Source organism: Pteronotus mesoamericanus, unplaced genomic scaffold (genome assembly GCF_021234165.1).
Source record: "Pteronotus mesoamericanus isolate MK-2021 breed Mesoamerican mustached bat unplaced genomic scaffold, CSHL_Meso_final contig_50, whole genome shotgun sequence".
NCBI lineage: Eukaryota > Metazoa > Chordata > Mammalia > Chiroptera > Mormoopidae > Pteronotus > Pteronotus mesoamericanus.
Genome location: NW_026555186.1, coordinates 43,948,536 through 43,972,174, shown reverse-complemented (window position 1 = coordinate 43,972,174; position 23,639 = coordinate 43,948,536). Strand labels below are relative to the sequence as shown.

Genomic DNA, 23,639 nt, shown 5'->3' with positions numbered 1-23,639 from the left:
ACTATTGCAACTGAGAAATGGTGGAAAGTTTGCATTTGCCACTTTAGAAATTTCAGTGTCTTCTGCTTCTGGCAGTCTGGCAGTGTGGGAACACACACTGTTTTGATTGTGGCTCCTCTGCTCTCTACTTGCTCTCTTGCTGTCACTCACTTTGACACTTTGCTGGTTATTTCACTTTGCTAGTCATCAAATTCTAAGTCAAGATCTGGTGAGGGGCAAAACAGCCACAGCCCTACCTACATGGAGCTTGCAGCCTAACGTGAAGCGGCAGTAGACAGAAGGCATTTGTTCATAACACCTTTTCTGCAAAGAAGTACAAGTAGGAAAACATGGGTATCAATCATAGAACCTTCAAATGCTAGAGAGCACTTTACCATTTGAGCTTATCCCTTTGAAAACGGTCTCAGTTTTCCCACCTGTGGAATGGGACCAACACTGACCTTATCAGGGTACTGTGAGACTTAATGTGTGTAAAGCCCTTAGCACAGTGCCCTCCCAACACATAATTGGTGCATGATAACCAATTTCCTGCCCATCTCACAGCGATCTAGCTGTCTGTAAATTGAGAAAAATTCACAAACCAGATCTAAATTATCTCCCAAACTCTAACTGTACCTTAATTTAATAGCTTTTCTTATCATTGGGCAATGTCCCTTTAATGTCGAGTTCTTTTGTTGTGCAGTATTTTGATCTGATGTTTATAATTAGTTATGTCCAGATAGTAAAGAACTTTAAGAGCTGGTGAGCTCACTCCTCCTTTCCCATTACCTTAGGTAGTGTGGTATCAAACAAACAGCGCCTCTGGCCAGGCCTGGGGAACCCCGCAGGCACAGAATTATCATTCAGTAAATCTCCTCCATGAAGCCAGCCATTTTCATCCTTGGCCACAGCTTGTACTTATTGATTGTTTCTATTTGATAGACTTGTCCCTGATGCTGTTGTCCCACATTGTATGTCATTACCAGTTCTTTCCTGTCTGTAACCTCAGCGCATAGAGTTAGGGGCTTAGGGTATAGTAAATGAGTTGCGAGGTTACAGCTCAGAAATTATAAAATGAGAGTTTTATACTGTTTCATTCTAATTTCTGTTTCTTCAACAAGGAATGGTTACTAGGTGTTGTCAGTAACCTGCCTGATGGCTAGACACATCCACCTAGTATCCAGGTCACTTCAGTCCCGAATATTTTCTGGAAGTAACCACTTGCCAAACACTTGTGTTTGTTAAGTCTAAGCAGAAAGTGATGAATAGTATTGGCTTGTGCAGGAAAGATGTGAAATCTGCCTTTTTGCCATTTTCCTTTCCACTAACTCACCTGTGTAGTCTCGGAACCACAGAGGAGAGTCTTGCTTGTTCAGCCCTCAGAGATCTGTCGGTTGGTTGGTGGGTTGGTTTTGTTTTTACCTTTTGACTCCTAAAAGTTGATACAGCCTTTTGAAAAGGAATAGCACTCATGGATATCCTGGAGGATGTTGACCCCATGTTATGCCTGAGTCCCCTCTTTGTAGCTCGTAATCTAGGAAATTATTAAGGTAATACCCCAGCTCATCCAAGAGTGTGTTCTTAGGTACAAAAGGTATTTCTCCCATCCCACGTGTTTGCTGTATTTATATCTGCCAAAGAAATAATATATAAAAATGTGTATTTAAGTTCTGTAAATTTCCATTTAAAGTCAAATACCTACATCCTTAACTTTTCTAGTTTGTTGCTATGATGTGTGTCACTAATTATTATCTATGTGTAGATAAGTGGCCAAAATACTTCTATAATACATACTTATTTCACTAACTGATTCCTTCAAAAAATTCCTAGTTCATATTTTAGGCCATTCAGAACGCTTTCCATTTGCATATCTCTTCAAAATAAAATGTGAAGTAGTAGCATTGATTCCCTCCAGAAGTGAACAGGTAACCAATTCAGAGTTGTAAAAACTGAGGTGCTTATTACATTATTACCCCAAATGTGTAATGAATGTCATTTCCACTGGACTTTAGGGAAAAGAGTGCAAATTCGGAAAGCACCTCAAGCTGCTTCAGATGCAGTGCCTGAGAGGAAAAGGTCAACGCCCATGAACCCTGCAAATACGATTCGAAAGACACATGGCAGCAGCAGTGTTTCTCAGCGGCCATATAGGGACAGGGTGATTCACTTACTGGCACTGAAAGCCTACAAGAAACCTGAGCTGCTGGCTCGGCTGCAGAAAGATGGTGTCAATCAAAAAGACAAGAACTCCCTCGGAGCAATTCTGCAGCAGGTAAGAACACTGGAGAGAGTTCCTTCCACCTACCTGCTCCGTTTAGAAGTTCATTTTAGCAGGCCTATTCTTGTTGTAACCATTATTATTGAGGTGGAGAAATTTTGGGATCACTTTGATCTATGCTATATGCAATATAACTCCTGAATATTAAGTTAAAACATCTTGGTTTAAATACTTAGTTAAAAACTAATTGAAATGTGGGCATTTATACCAGGTTTTATAAGTTAGAGGCTTCTGTATTAATAAAAAATTAAAGTTTTGAGTCATTATTTTCATTTAAGTAAATTTTGCCCTGAAATTCCACTTACAAAAAGTAAGCAAGACGTTTTCATTGTTTTTAGTCCTGAGTCACCTAAACTATTGTCATAATAGTTTTATTCATTTACCATTTTATTGGTTTATGTAGGTGAAGTTGTGTAGTATATGTAATCACTCTTTGGTTGTTATAAACTAGAATATTTTTACCTACTGCATAGTTTAGTATGTGTTTTGCCCTGCATGCGGTTTGCTTTCTGAATGACTGCTTTCTTCTACTATTGGATATGTTGACATCAGTGACTTGTCGTTAAAGGAAATGAATATATAAAGTATTACCTCTGATCAGTCACCTTATAATCACAAGTGTAAGTATAAAAGTAGGTCATTAATTTCCTTAAAGTCAATGGTTTGTAACTCCTATATTTTTCATACTGACTTTGGGTCATAAATGTTGATTAGCATTCAAATCCACCATAGATGGTAATCCACCTCTTTTGTTTTTTTCCTAAAGCAGTAACATTTCCAAAGTTCTTAAATTTTATCATTTAAAAAAAAACGCTGCATATTTCCATCTATTATTCAAAGAATAACACTTTTAAGTCTATTTTTATCTATTCTCTCTTACATTCAAGACATGATCCTAAATGTTATGAAATAGAACACCATAATCTCTAGTTCTGGGGTGTTGTTAGTATGTATAGTGCCCCAGATAATAGAAAATCTGAGTATTTTTATATTTATTTCACTTTGAGAAATCTGGTTATATGTCATGTTAATTTATTTGCAAGCTTTGAATGTTAAGACTACCATTTTCTACTTTATAACAACATTAACATGCTAGTATGCAGCTAAGCTGTTCGAAAAGCATAAACTGTCTTAATATTTTTGATAGTACTTACTCAGAAAGAAGTCAAGTTATTAAAAGACCTTTCCAGTAGGAACTAACAGGAGAAATACTTTTCTGCCAGCCTTAAAAATGACTTGGTTTGGCTCCTTGATCCGTACGTTTGTGTTGTTAATAGAATTTAGGCCTGGACACTCTAGGAATTATAGTTAGCAGAGAAGAAAAGATTACATTTGGGGATAAACTGGCTGACTAATAACACTAATTGGAAGGTTGCTTTAGTTTGTTCTTATTTCCTGGTTTTCGGAATTTCAGGGACTTTGAATAAGTGGTTCTTCAGGAGCACTGGTAGCTACAAGGGGTAAACTTAGCTATCCAAGAAAATGAAACACAAAGTTATCAGAATTGATACTATTTATGGAGATAATTTATCTTGATTACTGAAAGGAAAGTTTGTAACCTAACATTTGGGCACCAAGTGACCAAGGATTTTTACTCTGAAACAAAAGTAGGTAATAATGATAACAATGATGTTGATAACATAATTGTTTTTGGAATCCTTTGACTAGAATAATATTGATTTTTTAAAAAATCTCTCTCTACTTTTTGCCTAATGTGGGCTTACTGTTTGATTAGAAATATGACAAATGCCGTGGCCATTCAGGGAAAAACGTTTAGCTATGTATATAAAGTTTTAATTCCCCAAATAAAGTTGGATAACATTTATTGAGCTCTAGTATATGCAAAACTAGCACTTCCTCTGTGGTCAATTGATACAGTTATTTTCATTAGAAGGCCAAAAGGCTGCCTGTTTTAGGTTAGGAAATAGCAAAAAGATCTAATGTTCTGTTTTCACGCCATGTACCAACCAGGTAGCCAATCTGAACCCTAAGGACCTCTCATATACCTTAAAGGACTATGTTTTTAAAGAGCTTCAAAGAGATTGGCCTGGATACAGTGAAATTGACAGACAGTCATTAGAGTCAGTGCTGTCAAGGTGAGATTTTTTTTTTTCTTTAAAAATGCTGCAAATAAAATTATTGTAGTCATTGTTATTTTAATGTCGAGCTGAGAAAAAAGTGAGGGTAAGCTTTCTCCCATGAAAATTTAAAAATCCTCTCCATAACTGGAACATGTGTGTCCTTTACAGAAAACTAAATCCGTCTCAGAGGGCTGCTAGCACCAGCCGTTCAGAATCTCCTGTATGTTCTAGCAGAGACGCTGCATCTTCTCCTCAGGTATTTTATGAAATTATATAAGCATAGTCCTGAAATGAACCTATGGGCCATCTAATTCAGTTCCTCTGATTTGTATGTGGGAGAAGTTAGGCCCAAAGAGGATGTACAGCTTGTCTACCCAAAGTCCCAGAGCTAGTTTACAGCAGAACTTGGCCTAGAGTTCATGGACCAGCTCTCAGCCCAGAACTCGCCTTTGCTGTACTGCAGAGCTTGTCTAAGTAGTGTCCTCCTTGCTTTTCCATTTTTAAAGGTTACAATTTGTTGTAAGATTCTCTACTTTTCCACTTGGTTAGTAACTAAAAAGACCTTCCAATCTACATGAGATTTCAGATTATACAGAAAATTGAAGATATTTAATTTTATCTGAAACATGTCCCAGAAAAATATTCTTGGGGGAAAATGTTTTTCAAATAAGCAAACAAAAAATTCCACCATATTCATGCATGTTTTCTTAAAGTATTTTTCAATTAGATCCCAATCAGAATACTACAGTTAGACTTTAATCCACTTCCGTTTCCCCCGTGATTCAATTTATCCTGGATAGTATTGGAGTTCAAGCCTGCTTGGTTCCCAGAAGACCCTACCGGCCTTGAACTCTCAGTTTCCCAAGTCTTTGGGACTGACAGTGGGACATACCTCTTTAACCCAGTACTGCTGACAGAGTGCTCCTCTCCCTGGACCCTCCTCCCAAGGATTAGGGAGACAGGACAGATGTACGGCAGACAGTAAGCCTGCCCTGGACAAAGCCTATTCACATGTCAGAAAATGTTAGCAGCCTATCATGAGGAACAGAGGAGGAACAAAATAAAAACAATTCTGTCCTTGTATATATACACAATGTATAGAAGCCTCAATTTTATTGCCACTTACCATGAAGTTGTTTATAGTTCTGATCTAATTATATACCAGGTGCCAAATCAATGGTGCTAAATTGAAATAGATTAAATTAATGGGATGATTAACTTATTTTCTCTCAAGCTGAAGTTTAAGCCACAGTATTTCATTGGATGTATGCTCTATACTTTTCAACTGTCTAAATGTTCTTTTTCATTTAAATACTGTTAACTGTTGTTGCTGGATTGGGCTAATATTAGCATGATCTTTAAAATTTTTTGAAACAGTAATTCCATATCATTTTTTATCCTCACCCAAGGATACATTTATTGATTTTTAGAGGGAGAGAGAGGAGGAGAGAACAATGCAAGAGAGAAACATCGATCAGTTGCCTCCCGTACATGCCTGATCAGGGATCGAACTTGTAGCTTTTTGGTGCACAGGACAATGCTCCAACCAACTGAGCCACCCAGTCAGGGCTCCATATTGTATTTATGGACCAAATATTAAGATTTATTTTCCAATCTAGTGAAAGGGAGGAAAATGAATAGTATTTCAACAATGATAGAGAGACTTAGAGAAATTACAATGAAGGCGTTGGCTGTTGCCATGTTCATACAGATGAAATAAATGACAGCCAAAATATTTATTGCTGGAGCATTTTAGCACTCTAGAGGAGATAAATAAGTGTAGGCTTACTGCCTTTTGCCTACCCTTATTAGTTCTGACAGAAAAATGGTGCAAACTGCTGGCCACCTCCCTTTAATGCTCTCCTGAGCAGCCTACTCTCTCAGGGAACTTAGGATGGGGCCATATAATCGAAAGAGAAGTACTCTAAGAAACATATATGAGGGGGAACTCCCCCAAAAATGGAATTTACTTATAAAAAATTGTATTTGTAAAAAATTTTGTATTTACTCTTGCATGTTTAAACTTGTCATCTTCAAAGTACTCTCCATTTGATGCAATACACATATCGAGACATTTTTTCCACTCCTAAAAACAGGTTTTGAACGGGTCGACTTTAAAGCCTTCAGCTGTTTTTTGTTTGTTTGTTTGTTTGTTTGTTTTACCTCTTCTACATCATTTCCCTTCGAGGACTTTTTTGTCATGTGGGGAAACAAAAAAAAAGTCGCTGGGGGCAAGATCAGATAAATAGGAGGAGTGTGGGGCTAGGGTGTCGTGCTGCTTTTGATCAAAAACAGCTGAACACTCAGTGCAGTGTGGGCAGGTGTGCTTGTAAATCACCCATCATGAAATGGGCAAATGCGTTGAAAGAATCTTCAAGAAAAATTCAGTGAGGCTGAACACAGCCTCTCACAACACCACCAGCTGGTACACTGACACAGAGGGGTTCCTGGAACACTCACCTAGCAGGGGAAGCCTTTACTACAAGGGGCCTGTCCTCCAGAAAATAATTCCTTTTTTGGTGGGGGGAGGGACATTTGCCGTTATACAGAGGTGGGCAAAAGTAGGTTAACAGCTGTTCCTATGGAAAAAGACATGCCAGTTATGATTATTATAATAACTTTATGAACTCAAAAGCATGTCACAGTGGCACAGTAAACCTACCTTTACCCACTCGTGTATTTGCCAGATTCTGCTTGTTTACATTGGACATGAGGATTTATTTCACTTTTGTTTTTGTGTCTTGTTTGTGTTTACTTAAACTTGAAGAAAGGTTTAACATAACACTAGTGACAAACTTAATTAAGTATGAATAAAATTACTCAGTTGTTCTTATGATAACCAGTGATGCATATATTGAATTTTAATGCAAACTGGCTCATATATTTTTCTGTTTCCCCTCCCCCTGTCCAGAAACGGCTTTTAGATTCAGATTTCATTGATCCGTTAATGAATAAAAAAGCTCGAATATCTCACTTGACAAACAGAGTGCCGCCAACATTGAATGGTCACATCAGTCCCACCAGTGAAAAATGCGCTGCAGGCCTCCCTCCGCCCCCGGGCGCTGCTGCCACGCCCACCGCTCCGCCGCTGCCTCCGACCCACCTGCCCGTCTCCAACCCTCCTCAGACTGCACACTCTAACTCCAATTCCCCGAGCACTCCAGAAGGCCGGGGGACTCAAGACCTACCTGTTGACAGTTTTAGCCAGAACAGTGGTATCTGTGAGGACCAGCAAGACAAATATACCTCTAGGACTTCTCTGGAAACCTTACCCTCTGATTCAGTTCTACTAAAGTGTCCAAACCCAGTAGAAGAAAACCATTCAATGTCTCACAAAAAGTCCAAAAAGAAGTCTAAAAAACACAAGGAAAAGGACCAAATGAAGAAACACGACACTGAGACAATTGAGGAAAATGAAGAGGATCTTAAAAGAGATGAGGACATTGCCAAGCTGAACAACTCCAGTCCAGATTCCAATGAAGGTATTTTATACTTGTAAAAACAGACTACAGGTGTAAATGAATGGGAAGAAGGGGCTGTCATGAGCGTGAAATTATGCTGTTCATCATTTGTAATGCTTTTTCATCTAAAGAGCTTCCCTTTAGTTCTTAATTTTAGGATTGTGTTTTGAGCAGGTTTTTTCTTGCATTTTCCTGCAGTCATTTTTGGTCCCTCTTCAGCCAACGACTAAATATATTTTTTATGAGTGTTAATAAGATTGTGAGTAACATTGGAAAATGACCCTGTGATCCTCCAGAGACCCCTTTTAAAGAAGGTGGGCTTTGTTGCTCTTTTCCATAACTGTGATGGTATCGTGCAACCTCCATGTGACCTCTTTTATGCCGTTCTTAAACTGATTTAACCAGACACACAATTAGCAATAAAAATATTCATTTCCTTCTTTGCCAAAGAAACAGGGTCACCCTCACTTTAATTAATAATGGCACACGGGAAATGTCAAATTCTTTATAAAACAGACAAGGTACAATTACATTTACAGATCCCATTACATCACCCTCATTCAGAGTAAAAGCAGTTTGTCTTGTGCAAGGCTGTTGACAGTTGGCTTCACAGATCTTAAGTTTTTTTTCAATTTTGAGAACACTGCTTTAAAAGTAAACTAAAATCAGTTGTTATTAGTAAAATTAATCAATTAATCATTTTAAAACTTTTGGAGCTATAAAAGCCAAATATCTAGAGACCCAAAGAAGCATAAAACAATGCTTTACCTCTAAAAAAAAAAAAAAAAAAAAGCTAACTAGTGGAAGGACTGCTTGCCTGGAGGTAGAGTGATTTTTAAAACCTAATGACAAAATTAGATTTTTTTTCTTTTTTTTTTTTTTTAAGGAGTTGTCCTCTAAAACTTAACATCATACATGGCAGCACATAGAAGATCCAAGCCTATCATTTAGCATTGCTGCCCTTTTTAAACCAAGCATAAGTCAGGCAAAACTCCCCAGGAAAATACAACTTTAGAAAATTTACTTTAATGAATAGAGTTTAAGGAGTATTGCCTTTCTGTAATTTGCCCACAATACCGAAAATCTGTAGTCTTTAAATTTAACTATTTTTACCATATGAGGGAAGCTTTGCTTGTGGAAAAGTATGATACAGTGCCTTTATTGACCTGGATTGAGTGTATTGTATGTCAAAGTATATCTGTTGAAATATGGGATCAGTATGGTCCTGTTGATATATAGTGGCCCAAGAGATGGGTATAAGCTTTTTCCCCTCAAACACTGCCGTACTTGAATTTGCCAGGTCAGGAAAAGACAAGAGGTAATAAAACCTCATGTTCAGAATTAGTAAACCAGGTTCTTGCATAGTTCCCACCCTCAGATGGTGATCCTGAGTCAGAGACTAGTGCTGGGAAGACTGTATCCTGGTATGTTGGGACCTTCTTAGAGTTGGAGACCTGGAAAAGTAGACCTAGTCTCTTTGCATCCTTCACTGAGGGTGTGGTATCTTTCAAGGACAATTGAGATCATTACAAACTGAGGACAGATCTAGACCCACATCCCCTGTATCCTTTGGAACTAATCTGGTGTCTGTGGCAAAGGAGACAGGGGGCATGCACTTGGTGCCTTTTCCTTTAAGACTTAGACTGCTGTAAAAACAAATTCTTGAGCCCAAGCCTGAACCAAATGTACAGTAGCCCCCCTTATCTCCAGTTTTGTTTTCTGTGATTCCAGTTTCCCAGTCAACTGTGGTCCAAAAATATTAAATGCAAAATTATAGAAATAAACAATTCATAAGTTTTAAATTGTGTGCTATTCTGAATAGCATGATAAAATCACACACCGCCGTGCTCTGTACTGCCCAGGATGTGAATCACCCCTCTATCCAGTGTCTCCACCCTGCGTGCACTCCCTGCCTGACAGTCACTTAGGAGCTGGCTGGGTTATCAGATCAGCTGTCTCTGTGTTGCAGGGCTTGTGTTCAAGTAACCCTTATTTTACTTAATGGCCCCACAGTGCATAGTGACGCTGATGATTCAGATAAGCCAAAGTGAAGCCATAAAGTGTACATGAAGTACGTAGAGGGAGAAACATGGTATATACAGGATTTGGTATTATCAGCAGTTTCAGGCATCTACTGGCATCTATTGGAACACATTGCCTATGGATGATGGGGGACGACTGTATATGTACATGAACATTAAGTCCACAGAGTGTGCATCTTTTGTTTGGTATGCTTTGTCCTTTGAAATATTAAACCAAGAAATTCTCAGATATTCACTTTTGTTTTATATTAAACATGTATGTTTTGCCAGCCCGCAGGGTTAGGATTTGAGTTATTTTCATTCTACTTTGAATAATAAAAAATTATCCTAGTAAAAAGTCAGAACATACCCTCTGGAAATGGCGCATTTAAACAAATGAAATGCTGAAGGATTTTATACACTTTCATAGCACAGTCCTGAATGACTAGCACTTTTATCTATTTGTCCTTTTGAAAACAAATCCGTGTTATTGTGAGGGTGAGAGATTAGAGGAGTATAAATCAGTGTTTAGTAATAACTTATTTTAAATTACTTTAAACCAATGGGAAAACTTACCCATTTCCACTGTCTGCATAGGAAAAGGGTAGCAGTAAAAATACAGTGACTAAAAGTCTGCTACCTGACTTCCTTGTCTCATCTGCCTGGTTTAAATCCTATGAAAAGTAGATGTGAATGTAAAATGTGTATCTCCCATTGTCTGGCTGCATCTGCCACCACAATCTTTGAATTGCTGGGCAGATGCCACAACTGTTGGTGGAAGAATAGAAGACTGACCCTGGGTTAAGATGGAATTCCTGCATTGTGCGGACACTGCGGTGGCCGGCGGCTTTCAATGCCTGGCGTCGGTTCTGCTGGCGCTGGTCATAGGGCCTCTATTGTTCGTGTTCAATTGTATTCCTTGCTCACTGTTGCTTATTGAGATGGAAGAAGGAATTTGAGGAAAAGTGTTCCAGATGTTTCTGATCTATTTTAGAATTATAGGCATTTTATAACCATACTGTTTGGTGAACACTTGGATTTTCTTTCTTTGTAGGAGTTAAAGAGGGTTGCACTGCCTCCATGGAGCCTTCTTCAACCATTGAACTCCCAGATTATTTGATGTAAGTTCGGATGTCTGCCATTGGGAGAAAACTGTTTAATTTTAGAAAGTTTGCAAATTCTTTTCCCATAATTTGCAAATCAGAAAAGTAAGAAGTTCCAGAAATAGTGTCCTGGAGCCACCCCTGCAATTGAAAGGCTGCCATTAAGCCTGCTCGTCACAAATCCACCCTTGTCAGCTTGAGCAGGTTGTGCCTCCCCCTGCACTGAGCCTTGCTCGGTGGCATTTAAGTATAGAGAAGCCTGTCCTTTGTTCCTGGGCCAGGCCAAGCGTTTGATTATGGAAGATTTCAGGGATCGGACTCTTTAAAGCTGACAGTCTATTAATGCACAGTCATTCCCTGCACATGTTACTGATAAAGTGCTTAAACCTCTGCAGTTCATCCAAAGTAGATATACATTGATTTTTATTTAAATAAAGCTCTGCCATCAAATTAATTTTAAGAGGAGAGAATAGTAAGATTTGATCATCTCACTTTAGTACAGGTTGTAATGTTTTTCTTGTTATGACAACAAGTTGCTAAATGCTGAGCTGGGGACATTTTTGAAACTGGCTATCACAGAAATTATAACTTGGACACATAATTCTAGCTTTTTTACAGACTCAAAGGCTTCTATAAGAAGTAAATAATTAAGTTGCAAGAGCCCAGAAAAATGGAGAGTGAAAGAGCAAACAGGTCTGACTGTCAATAGCTTAAAAAATGAACAGATATGCAAAATAGCTTGACTATCGAAGGGAAAATGAAATCTGGGCTGTACGAACATCTTTTCTCTCTTTGGTACCATCTCATGATGGACAAAGTTCAACTGTACTCTTTAGCCCTCCATGGCCGATGAAATGCTCGTCTCCAGAGAAGAGAACATTTTATACTTAAAATGTGTTACTTTTGCTTAACAGTAGTGTGAAAGCTATACTTATTGGGGAATGATACAGCAGGAAACCATAATGTTGGTTATCATCCCTTAACTAAAAGGAACCCTGGAAAGCATGCCGAGTGCTCTTTCATTTGGGGCAGTGTACGGTTTTACAGCCCTGTGGGGAGCTTTGAAAAGCTGCCACCACTTAGTTGGCCCCAGAAGGGCCAGTTGGGGGACAGCACCTGTCACAACTGATGATGGGGTTCACCCTTCCAACTGCAAACCCCACTTCTTAAAAGTGCTGTGAAAGTCGTCACCCCCTCCAATAATGGCTGCAGTGCTGTGCTCTCATTCTCTTGCAATTGACTTTGAATTCCTCTCTTTAGTCATAGTGATGTATGCTTGTTATATGTAACAGATCATGTAGAGAGACTGAAAAACAATGCTGACCTTGTCCCCATGGATTCAGGTTGTGTTTTGTCAATTTAATCAGTTAATTCTGTATTTTTTAAAAATATGTAATTTACTGGTTTAAGGATGGTCCCTGTATTTGCCTCAGTACATTTCTGTACATTTGTCATGTTTCTAGCTCTTTATAAATTATGAAAATATATAACCTATGTAATTGTTTGCTTCCTTTATTTAAGTAAAAGCAATTTATTTTAACCAGAACATTTTCTGAAAATATGAGAAAACATGGGTTTTTGGAAATATCACCAAAAATCTAAAACTTAAATTTAAGTTGCTTCATAAGAAGCCAAAAGACCATACTGTGAAACCTTAATGATCAGCTTCTGAATAACTTATACTTACTTAGAATGTTCCTAATTTTTATTTAATAAGAATACTTCTACCACTTCTGGTTGTGAATTATCCAAACTGTTTAAAATTCTATTCCATTACTGCATTAAGAGCCAACAGTAGAACTCATAATTTTTGGTAAAAAATTTTTGTTAAAATGCCAGTATAATCAAATAATCTTCTATAAAAGCAACACAACTGTTGGTCAGTTTATTTTTCCTAAGGAATTTATTAAATGAAATATTGAGGGTATAGTTTTGAGAAAACAGGATAAATATTTTGTATAACAAAGTGAACCTGCTTCTTGCAATCAGTTTGGCCATTTTCCTTACCCAAGCGTCTCCCGGGCACCTCCCCCACCCCCACTCGGGCCCCTCTGCTGTGCAGCGAGGGCAGCCTGCAGCCCTGTCTGCAGAGGGCTCTGCTCCTGCCTCGGCTGGCGGTGTTCCTGCTACAGCAAAGACACCAGCAGGCAGCCTTCAGTCAGCGTACGACCACTGTCTCGGTTATGCCTAGAAAATTAAACCTCCACTCTAACTCAGCTTGAATAAAATTATTAATGAGGACATTAAGGTTGCTCACTACATCACTTTTCTCACATTTCCAGCTAGGTATCTGTGCTATCATATTTTAAATAAAACTGGTCTGGTAGGATTATCTGAAACCATTTTGAAGAAGATGGAACCCCAAGGTCTTCCCACAGTGAAGAATATTATATACCCCCTGGGGCCATTCTGGATTTCCCACCACTTGCTTGAAATTGCTTTGAAATCTCAATTTTTATCTCAAAATATCAAGAGACTCTTCCATTCCATGATAGAAACACGGAGTGCCAGGACCCAGACCAGACAGACCCTGCTGTGATCGCGTTCCTCAGACCCACCAACAAATAATATTAACTCTGTTTTAATATTAAAATGCTGGTATAATTTACTTAGCACTGAATAAACTGACACTCTGAGAAAATGACCTTCATTCACCAGGTCCCTAGAAGTATTCATGCCCCAAAGTAGAACAGGTTTTTGACATTTTTATTAAGAAAGTAAGTCAGCCCTGACTGGTGTGGTTCAGTGGGTTGGGCATCGTCCTGCAAACCTAAAGGTCATCAGTTCAATTCCCAGTCAGGGCACATGCCTGGGTTGCAGGCCAGGTCCCTGGTTGGGGGTGTGCAAGGGACAACCAAGTGAAGTGTCTCATGTACATCAATGGGTTTTTTTTTTCCTCCCTCTTTTTCCCTCCCTTCTTCTCTAAAAATAAATAAATAGAATATTTTTTAAAAAAAGAATGTAAATCAGACTAATTGCACAATACTGCCTTGCTGTTACACATAGTATGACATGTTATATTACGTCATTTTAAAAAATGATAAACAATTTCCCTTTTGAATTTTATCTATTTGCCTTATCAGAAATGGGAGGAGAGGGTAGAGGCAGTAAGCCTGAGGCGCCTCGACGGCAGCGGGGATGAAAGGCCTAAAGGCAGGTTCCCTCATAAGGCAGCAGGTCTAGAGAGGGCTCTCACCTCAGCATTCAGTGACCGTGGTATTTCCCTGGTTTCTCGGACCCACCTAGTCCTTCCATCTCCATGTGATTCATCGTAGGCGTTGGCCTCTGCCTGCTAGTAAGTAGCGAATGACTTTGGATAGAAAAAAGGTTTGGAGGCTACATCTGTGTGTGTTATTTTCTTTTTACACAGTTTCACTTTAATTCTCTTGCCACCATGTCTTTTGTTATGTTTACTCTTCTTCATTGAAGCTCTTAAGCTCTTCTGTGGGATAGTATCACCTAAAAGGCCTTTGGAGGAGTGACATGGCTGTGTTTTATCCTTTTTCTTATCAGAAAATATATTGCTATTGTCTCCTACGAGCAACGCCAGAATTACAAGGATGACTTCAATGCCGAGTACGATGAGTACAGGGCCTTGCATGCCAGAATGGAGACTGTAGCTAGAAAATTTATCAAACTGGATGCGCAACGAAAGCGCCTTTCTCCGGGCTCCAAAGAGTATCAGGTAAATGCACTTGTTCCTGGGTGGACCAACTTTCAGATTTTATTTCCCTGCGCAGCCCAGCCCCCAGGCACCTGATTAGCCTTCGGAGCACGTCTTCTCCCCGGCCAGCTTCTCTGCAGCTTTTGGCTTTCATTTAAAATTAACAAAGAAACAAAATATTTGAATAGTTCTTGAAAATAAGTAAACACAATGAACCTGTATTTCCGGCAATGGAAAAAATAACCTTTTTATTTCACATAATATGTGTAAGATATGTAACATATGCTTATACATTTACTGTAATATAATGTATAGTGTATTGAGAAAAATACCAAACACAACTAAATAGGGGAAAAAGGATGGCTTCCAGATTCCTGAAAATATCTTATTGCACTGCCAATCAACTCAGACTATAGTTCCTAGATCTGGTGCTATTTCCCAAAACTGCTATTTCAAGTAAATATTTTAATTAATTTTTAAAAATAACCTCAGCCTGGCATAGAATAGGGAAGATATAGACATAGAATATAATGGGGGCTTACCACCACAGAAGCTTGGGGTTTAAGTGAAGAAAAGGTTGGTGCATCTAGCTAGTCCAGAGACACACCTTTGTTAGCAGGTATTAATCAGTTTTTGCTCCCCTACATTAAGTGGCGACATTACTACAGCTCACAAAGAGCAGTAGAAGCCTGGCCTGACTGTTCTCAGAGTTTTTACAAAAGAATTACTGTAAGTGACTGTTTCTTTGCGTTGGCCGGGACACTGTGTCACACTGCAGTGGCATGGATGGTGCCCCATCCGGGCCCACTAGCACTGTTCTGACAGGCACCTCAGTGACAGAAGGGACTGGTTTTCCCACAGTGGGGAAATCAGCCTGAGCATGCCCGAGCCCTAGGGATTCATTGTGTCTTCTGTTAGTGGGCCTTAATCTCTTAAACAAGCTGTCTAGAATTATAGAACATTTTGCCAGAGGAGCTGGTGTGTGAGGGTGCCAAAGGTCGGTAATATGGCAGTTTCAGGTTTTTTCTATGTAGTTACTTACCAGTGTGCCATGATTATATTTCAAGTGTAATTCCAAGGATCGCTTAGTGGTCAGGAGCAGGCTCCAGAGCCAGAATGCCTGGGTTTGATTCCCAGCTCCTACCATTTATAGTGTGTGACCTTGGGCAAGTTATTTAACTTGCTTCAAAATTCCCATCCATAAAATGAGGTGATTATAGACTTGTGCAGAATAAATGTAAACATTTGGAAACTGCTTAGATGCATCATACATCAGGTTATACAGCACATAAGGTTTAGGTGTTTTCCCCAGCCACCCAGTTCCCTCCATAGAGGGAAATCAGTAGTACTGAGTTTCCAATGTATTCTTTTAGAGGTGTGTGTGTAAGGTGTATATACACAAGCAGATTCACACATATACCATATGTAATTAAATCTAAGATGTCATCCGTTATACGTTGCACCATTGTCTTATGTTCCAGTAAGTTAAACGATGATACATTATTATTTACCTGATTGCACTAAAATGAGAAGACCTGCAACCAAGAAGTAATGAAGTTCTTAGAATATAGTATTATTCTATTTTTCCCCTTTTAAACAAATGATATCAAACTACAGAAATTGCTCTGCACTTTGCTTTTTTCACTGAACAATATAACACATCTTAGAGAATTTTTTCATGTAAGTACATAAACACTTCCCCCTTTTTAAATGGTCTCTTAGTATTCCTTTGCATGAATTAACGGACACTTAGATTTTGTTTACTGTCTTTTGCTTTACAAACAGTGCTGCAGCAAGTCATTTCACTCAGGCACAAGTAAATCTGAAAGAAAAGTGTAAGTTCCAAGTCAGTTTTGCATTTGCTATATTGATAGCAGTTGCCAAATTGCCTTCCTTAAAGATTGTACCAATTTAAATTTCCATCATCAGCATTTCCCACACCCTTGCCAAATGTGTGTTAACCTTATACTGCAAACAAAAGAAGTTCGCTTCTGATCTGTGATTTTTAATTTTGTAGAATATTCATGAAGAAGTCTTACAAGAATATCAGAAGATCAAGCAGGTAGATACCATCACAGTTCATTTTCTGACATAAAGTTGGGAAGTAATTACAAATTCTGCAGCCTGATCCTCACTGTTTTGTTTTGTTTTGTTTTGTTTTCCTTCACAGTCTAGTCCCAATTACCATGAAGAAAAATACAGATGCGAGTACCTTCATAACAAGCTGGCTCACATCAAAAGACTGATAGGTGAATTTGACCAACAGCAAGCGGAGTCATGGCACTAGAGCTCCGCTTGGACCGGAAGATGTGAATGAACTGAAGCTTATTTATTTAAAATTCCAAATGAGTTGCTCTAAGATTCTAAAAAAACGAAACTTTACCTATTGAAAGTTTCAGTATTTGTAAACTTGAGTTACCCTCCTCCCCACCCTGCCCCCGCCACTGTTCTTTGCTTCCCTGTATTTTTGAAGTTGCGTTTTCTGCTCCTTTTTTCCCCCCTGTAGACTTGTGTTTGTCAATAGAAGTAATTTTTTTTTAGATATTTGGGATCCAGTATCTATACTTCCAATCAGTTTTTTCTTAAAAACTTGTTTGTAATTAGAAATGATTTTTTTAGATATTGGGGATCCAGTGTCCACACTTCAAAGTTATGTGTGTTTAAAAAAAAAAACAACAAAAAACAGTAATGTGCAAGGTGAAATGCTTTTGGATAAACATAAGCCTATTTTCTGACCTTTCTTAATGCGAACTCTTTGCCTTAAATGGTAGGATATTTAGAAATTTGCACAAAATAAAAAAAATAATAAAACATTGTTTTGGAGGGTTAAGAAATAGGAAGGTCTATGAGGATGTGTGTGCGTGTAGCTCCACATACACATATGTATATACAGGTTGACTTGACCTAGAACAGTAAATCCACCCTGCAAGTTAACCCCCCATTGCAATGATTGCCTTAAGGTGTTTGCTAGTTGTGTACATAGTGTGGTTAATCATTAGCTACACTGCTTCCCACCTGATTGGAGCAGTGGGAAGCACACTGTGGCCTACCAGCGTCTGAAAGTGTGTGCGCGACCAGTTGTATGTGTGCAGAGGTGGTGTGGGTGTGAGCGTGCATGAAGGACAAAAAGCTGCTACTCTCAGTAGGCCAAACGCTCAGGTTAAACAACTGACGAGTGTTACTGTAGGGGTTTTTTTTCCTGTCAAATTGCTACTTCTATTGTGGAAGACAAAAGCATTTCCATTTCAGCAGTTTGTTAGCATCATTGTTGGGAAAAATTGATATGTTATGAAAATGAAACAAATCTATAGTTTTGGGGCACAATTATAAAATTAAATATGTAGGTGACCTATTTATATACTGCTATAAAGTATTTTTTTGAAGAGCGATATGCAAAGAAATTATTACCTACATGAAATGTATATTTAAAGATTTTCTTTCTTCATCCTGTGTACCAGGAATATAAAAAAAAGAATGGATATATTTAACTATTACATACTGTGATTCATCAAACAGCACAAACTTTCATTTCATGGAGTTTATCTGTTGACGTCAATTTAAACTATCACTTGTTTTATCATGTGGGAACATACGTTATGTCAAAAATGTAAGAATTTTGAACTAATGTTAATTCAAGTTGTGTTGTCTTACCGTATTGTCTTTTCAAAGTGCTGCCAGTTAAAAAGGGAAGCATTATGTTTACAAATGTGTTTTGAAATGTTTGCCAAAATTTTTGGTAGTATCTTTAATAAAGATGTTTGTCTCCAGCATCCAAAAAAACAAATAAATAACTTTGTTGTGTATCGCTGTAAACCAGAAAAATGTTAGTATCTAGGAAACCTGAGAGAGCACGTAGATGAACTTCTCTCTTTGGAGTTCTTCTAAAACATTAACTGGAAAGAGTAGATAATATCGTAAAAGTATACAAAAGCATACAAACTATACAAAGACTAAAACAAGACCCTGCACACTATAGCTCTATAACATTACTGTAGAAATTTAATTTCTGTGTAGCATAGACCTCCTAGGGAATTCACTTTCTTTTCACGTTGAGATCCCAGGTGCTTTCCTTTTACCTCAGAATTGGTACAATCATTACATGTTCATGATTTCAAGCTTTCGGTTGAAAAAAAGATAGGAAAGGAAACTTAATTGGGGGTAAATTTGGTCCTCACATTATTAAGGTGAAGTCTGCTGAGGAATGTGTCTGTAGGTAATGACCTCATGGGTGTTATTTCTTGGGCATCTTGGCCTTTTAATCAAAGACGGTATGCTGCTATTTGCTGTGAGTGGTGTTTCTCAAAAACAAGGTGCTGGGACCACTTATATCACCCATATTAAAATCTCTGGGTATAGGGCCCAGGTGTCCATCCACATATTCATAAGTATCCTCCAGGTGACTTTTGCAAGCTAAAGTATGAGAACGATTCATTGGCTCAGATACAGTGCTAATAGGTCTCTAAATCTCAAAGTCTTGAATGTTCAAGTTCAACTATTGGCATTTTTTTTTAAGCCCATCCCTATCAGCAAGTGCACATCACTTTTCCCTCTGCAAGATGTGAGGCATCCTCTCTGTTGTTTCACTGCCAACTCATAATTTGGAATTTGTTTACAAACAAGTTTTCTAGTTGGTTAATTATTAGCCCTTGGAGCTCCTGCCCACCTACATAGTATACCTTATGGTTTACAAATTGGGTAAGAACAGAAGCTGGAGATGCTTTACAAAAATCCGGCATCACACACCCATAGACTTGACCACCTACCTATAAAAGCCTTAATTTAGATGTTTGTTGTGCTCCTGGGGAAGATGCTTACAAAATGTGTTATCTATCAGTTGTAAATCTGAGAGCTGTAAATCTCTGAACCTGCTATAACCTGAGGCTGCATCTCTTTTGAAGAAGGGCATAAGCCTATTAAAATATTTATAATGATTATTCACCTCCTACTCTTAGCTGTTTAGATACTCTCAAATAATTACTACAGGAATGGGTGGTCACTTAGTATCAGTTACCCTGATCGAAGAATGTATTTAGGTTTTTTCTTTAAAGAAACATTAAGTGTAAACAGCATTGTCAAGATGAGTGAGTTATGCTGTTATATTTTCATCACATTTCATCTAAAATAATTTGAAGCACCCTTGAAGATTTTTACCAACGCTCATGAATTCTAGATCAAATGAGTAGTTGATTTAATTCAAACCAAAAAGAACATTAACTAGATGTGGTTTGGTTTTTTACGTGGGAATTTCATTTCCTATCTTGTGGGTTTTTATTTCCCATGGAATAATTTAGAGGGCTAACTTTCAACTCTAAGTAGTGATAGATGTTCACTACTGGCTCTCTCAAAAGTAATTGTTGGGGTCAGTTTAAATCATTGCTCCATGCAGTGATTATAAAAATTCAGTATTAATTTTCTTTCATCCCTGATTGACCTTTTAACTGTTAGAGCAATTTTCTTTTTCCTTAAAGTAATTCTTATGTAAAACGAATGCATACTTGCATGTTGGGAGCAAGGTGTTGAGATGAGGTTTAGACACAAATGGCCCATTAGTTCCAACACTGCTTGGTTGCCTTACCCTTTGCATAACTTTATTTGCTTCTGGAACTTTCCTGAAATTTTAGCCAGTTCATTGTCTTTCTGGCAGTATGACTGTTGAGTCTCGTATTCTTGGTATAGCCTTTACTACTTTTGAAGTTCTTACAGTTTATTACTTGCGTAAGTGTTACTAAATCCTTTTCTTACCTGTACCGGATGGGGGGAAATTTATAGCCAGCACTTTGAGAGGAACATTTTGGGAAAGGATATTTAACTGACACTACTAAATGAAGGCAACAGAAGATGTTATCAATGGTCTTTGTAACCTGAAAACTGAACAAGGCTGTGAGGCTCATTTCAAAATATTTTGAAGTGTTAAAAATTATATCTCTGTGCTTCTATCTATATATTCATGTTTCTCAGTTGTTACAACCAAACCATATTAGGACCCCTGAAGATAAAATATCACAGGGACTTTTCAGTTGTTACTGAGCTCAGCAGCTGTGACCCCTGTTGTTCTACACCAATTTCAGTTCAATAAAAATGTTAACATTGCAATTCTGGTAGTTGTTTTTTCTTTGTCTCATTTCAAATCCTTAACTTTGTCTTTTAAAAAAAGCGGAAAAAAAAAAACCCCTCATCACAAAGTGCTTTCTGGTGCCCTAATGTAAGCGATCTTCCTGGGACTGACATTGTCTGTTGGTGACTCCACAAAGCTGAGTGGGGTGTCTGCCCCGGGCGACTGCCTGTGTGAGGAGTTTAGGACATACCCTCCACAGGCAACATCTGCGAGGGGGACAGTAATGATAGCGTCTACTGAGGGTTTCCTGTGAGTTACAGACTCATTTGCATGCATTGTCCCATTTCTCCTCACCAAAAACCCATTTTATTGTCAAGTAAATTAGGCCTCGAGACGTTAAGAAACTTGCCCATCGCCCAGCTAGGACAGCGGAAGCTGAGAAGCCTGATCCCACATCTGTGTGCTGTGTCCACTTCCCCGTACAACCCCCACATGGCGGTGCCTGTTTAGGGTTAGAATGACCTTCACGAAGTGTGCGTTCTAGTAACATCAGGCAGGCTAGACAAACTGTTTTGATTCAAAGGAGACAAGAATGTGGAGTTTGGGGGTGATGTCTCCTGCATTATTCTCAGTGGGTTTATTTTATCAGAACTGCTAGATAAATTTGAAGGAGGCCAAATACTTATTTGAGAAAAAGCTATGTTTTTCTTTGAGTGTGTGCGGTCTTAACAATGGGCTGTTTGAAGGAGACTGGGGCAGTGCAGGTAGAGATAGGAGACAGGGGTACAGTCTTAGAACCACACCATTTTCAAACTAAAAGTCTGTCTCTCTAACAGCAGACTAGTTCTAGGAAATATTCCGCCTGAATTTGACATACGGACATTCTCCTGGATCCTTAACCTCCCATTTCTATAAGTTTTCTGAAGGAATAATGGAGGAGGAAAAGAAGAAAGCCTTATGCATTGCTATTCAAGACCTAGAATGTGTAGTGCCAGCAGCGATTCTAGTTAGGTTTGCGAGGAGCCTCGAGGTCAAATGAGATTTCTAAGGCTGCAATTGTGGGAGCCGCCCTCCTCCACCAGCCATGTAAAACGGTGCTTGTCTCCTAACCCCTTTCCTCAGCTGCAAAGTGAAAATATGCCTTCTTACTGGGTATGAAAGAAGCTTAATTATTGTTTATAAAGCACTTGGGAGTTCCATGGAAAACAGCTCTCTAAATTATATATTATGTGCTGAATGCAATACAGAGAATTTGTTTGGAGCATTATTTTCCAGGTGACAATGGGCCCATTTTGACTGATTGCAAAGGGGACAAAGGCAGAGAGAGGCTTGAGGTTTCCAGGTGGAGTGTTTGAGGTTTGTTTATTGAAACCCGCCCCACTGGTTTTATCTTTCTGCTACAGGACAGGAGGCCAGCAGAGGCAGTAGATGGCTCTGATATTTTATGATTGCTTAATTCTCAGGTTGGGGTCAGATGATTCTGCTGTGTGTGACAGTGGAGATGTGTCATGTACAACTCCTGCCTGATTAATTCAACTGGCCAGCCAAGCTGGTTTGTCTTACTGTAATCAGATGCTTGATACGATGTAGGCATTTGTAGATGGACGATAAAAATCCCGTACCGGGTCTGCGAAATGAAGGAGAGGGCTTCCTAAAGCTGAGCTTGCGTAATTAGCCTCCAAGTCTGAGTTCTGAGGCTGGGCTTCCAGCGGAATGGCCGGCTGCCTTCCTGCATTTCATGGATTCCAGTGGGCTTGCAGAATTCTAGACAGGCAGCACGATCCACCTTGCCGGCCTCATCTGCTCAACTCCCGCTCTGCACACCAGGCACACAGGCCGGCCTGCAGGTCCCGCAGTAACCCCTGCCTCCCCCATCCCGTCCGCACGGCCAGCTCTGCCCTCCAGCCCTTCCTCGCTTAGCTAGTCCTCCTCCCCCTTAAGATCTCTGCCCAAAAATCGCTTTCCAGGAAGCCTTCCCCTACCCTTCAGACGAACTCAGGTCTCCCTGGTAGAGGCTCTCATTTCTCTTTGACTTCTCCTTTATGGCACTTATGATAATTGTACCTAAATGGTAACTATATTATTACTAATTAACTAAGTAGAGACTGTCTTGTTCACTAGGGCGTCCCCAGCTCCTGGCGTAGTGTCTGGCCTACAGAAGGTACTCAGTAACAATATTTTGGAAGAATGAATGAAGCAGGCTATTCACATATGTCATTTAAAATTCATGTGGCCAGAAAACTTGGATTACTGCAAGAGTCTGCTGTATCGTTCATTTGTGCCTTGCTGCATTCTCTTCCCAGAGTCATGATTTAGGAATGGCATACTGACTTGACTTTGGAAATAACTTTGCCATGATGAACTGACTGGACACCTTCAAAGGGGACACCTCTTTCCAACACTGGCATTCACCGCTCGAGTCACCTCTGGAATATGAGAATCTATTTTAGTCTGTAATGGTTTGGAATATAAAAATGAAAAGGTTTAAAAAGCTACTTTCATTCTAACCGACAGATTCTAATTTCATTTCCTAATTATTTTTTTCAATATCTTGTCTCTCACTTTCAGTGATGTGACGGAGGACAGCGGTCTAAAGAAAGTGCTGTATAGCTATTTCCCATCTTCTTTAAATCACCCCTAGCCTGACGTTTCTTTAAATTTGACTGGTGCTTTTATTGACATTTATTTTATGCCTAGCACTTCTGTAACCTCCTCAGCAGTATACATATTGAGGATAATCAGTGGCCTTTGGGATTCCTGTAACAATAGAGCTAACAGAGCCCACAAACAGTGTCCGGAACAACTGCTTTCATTTCACAGACAATGAGACGAAGAAGTTTGAGTGACAGCCCACAGTAGGGCTAGATGTGGCCCCAGGAGCCTACATGCCCTTCCTAGAGGGCGCCTGAAAGGGGTACAGAGAGGGATGGGTAAAGTGCCAGACAAGACGTGACATGCACAGCAGTTCAGAGCACGGTTTACAGAGCTCTCCTGCCT

At 39.1% G+C, this 23,639-nt stretch overlaps 1 protein-coding gene across 1 annotated transcript in view; it reads left to right on the top strand.

The window, feature by feature from the left end:
• Nucleotides 1–20,657, top strand: part of ELL2 (elongation factor for RNA polymerase II 2) — a 77,188-nt gene extending 56,531 nt beyond the window's left edge. The window contains exons 5-12 of the mRNA XM_054578618.1: nucleotides 1,992–2,251; nucleotides 4,229–4,353; nucleotides 4,507–4,594; nucleotides 7,250–7,820; nucleotides 10,875–10,941; nucleotides 14,437–14,608; nucleotides 16,605–16,649; nucleotides 16,758–20,657. Of these exons, the coding sequence (XP_054434593.1) occupies nucleotides 1,992–2,251; nucleotides 4,229–4,353; nucleotides 4,507–4,594; nucleotides 7,250–7,820; nucleotides 10,875–10,941; nucleotides 14,437–14,608; nucleotides 16,605–16,649; nucleotides 16,758–16,874 (1,445 nt within the window). The 3' untranslated portion in view covers nucleotides 16,875–20,657. The remainder of the gene's footprint in view (nucleotides 1–1,991; nucleotides 2,252–4,228; nucleotides 4,354–4,506; nucleotides 4,595–7,249; nucleotides 7,821–10,874; nucleotides 10,942–14,436; nucleotides 14,609–16,604; nucleotides 16,650–16,757) is intronic.
• Nucleotides 20,658–23,639: the final 2,982 nt, after the last annotated feature.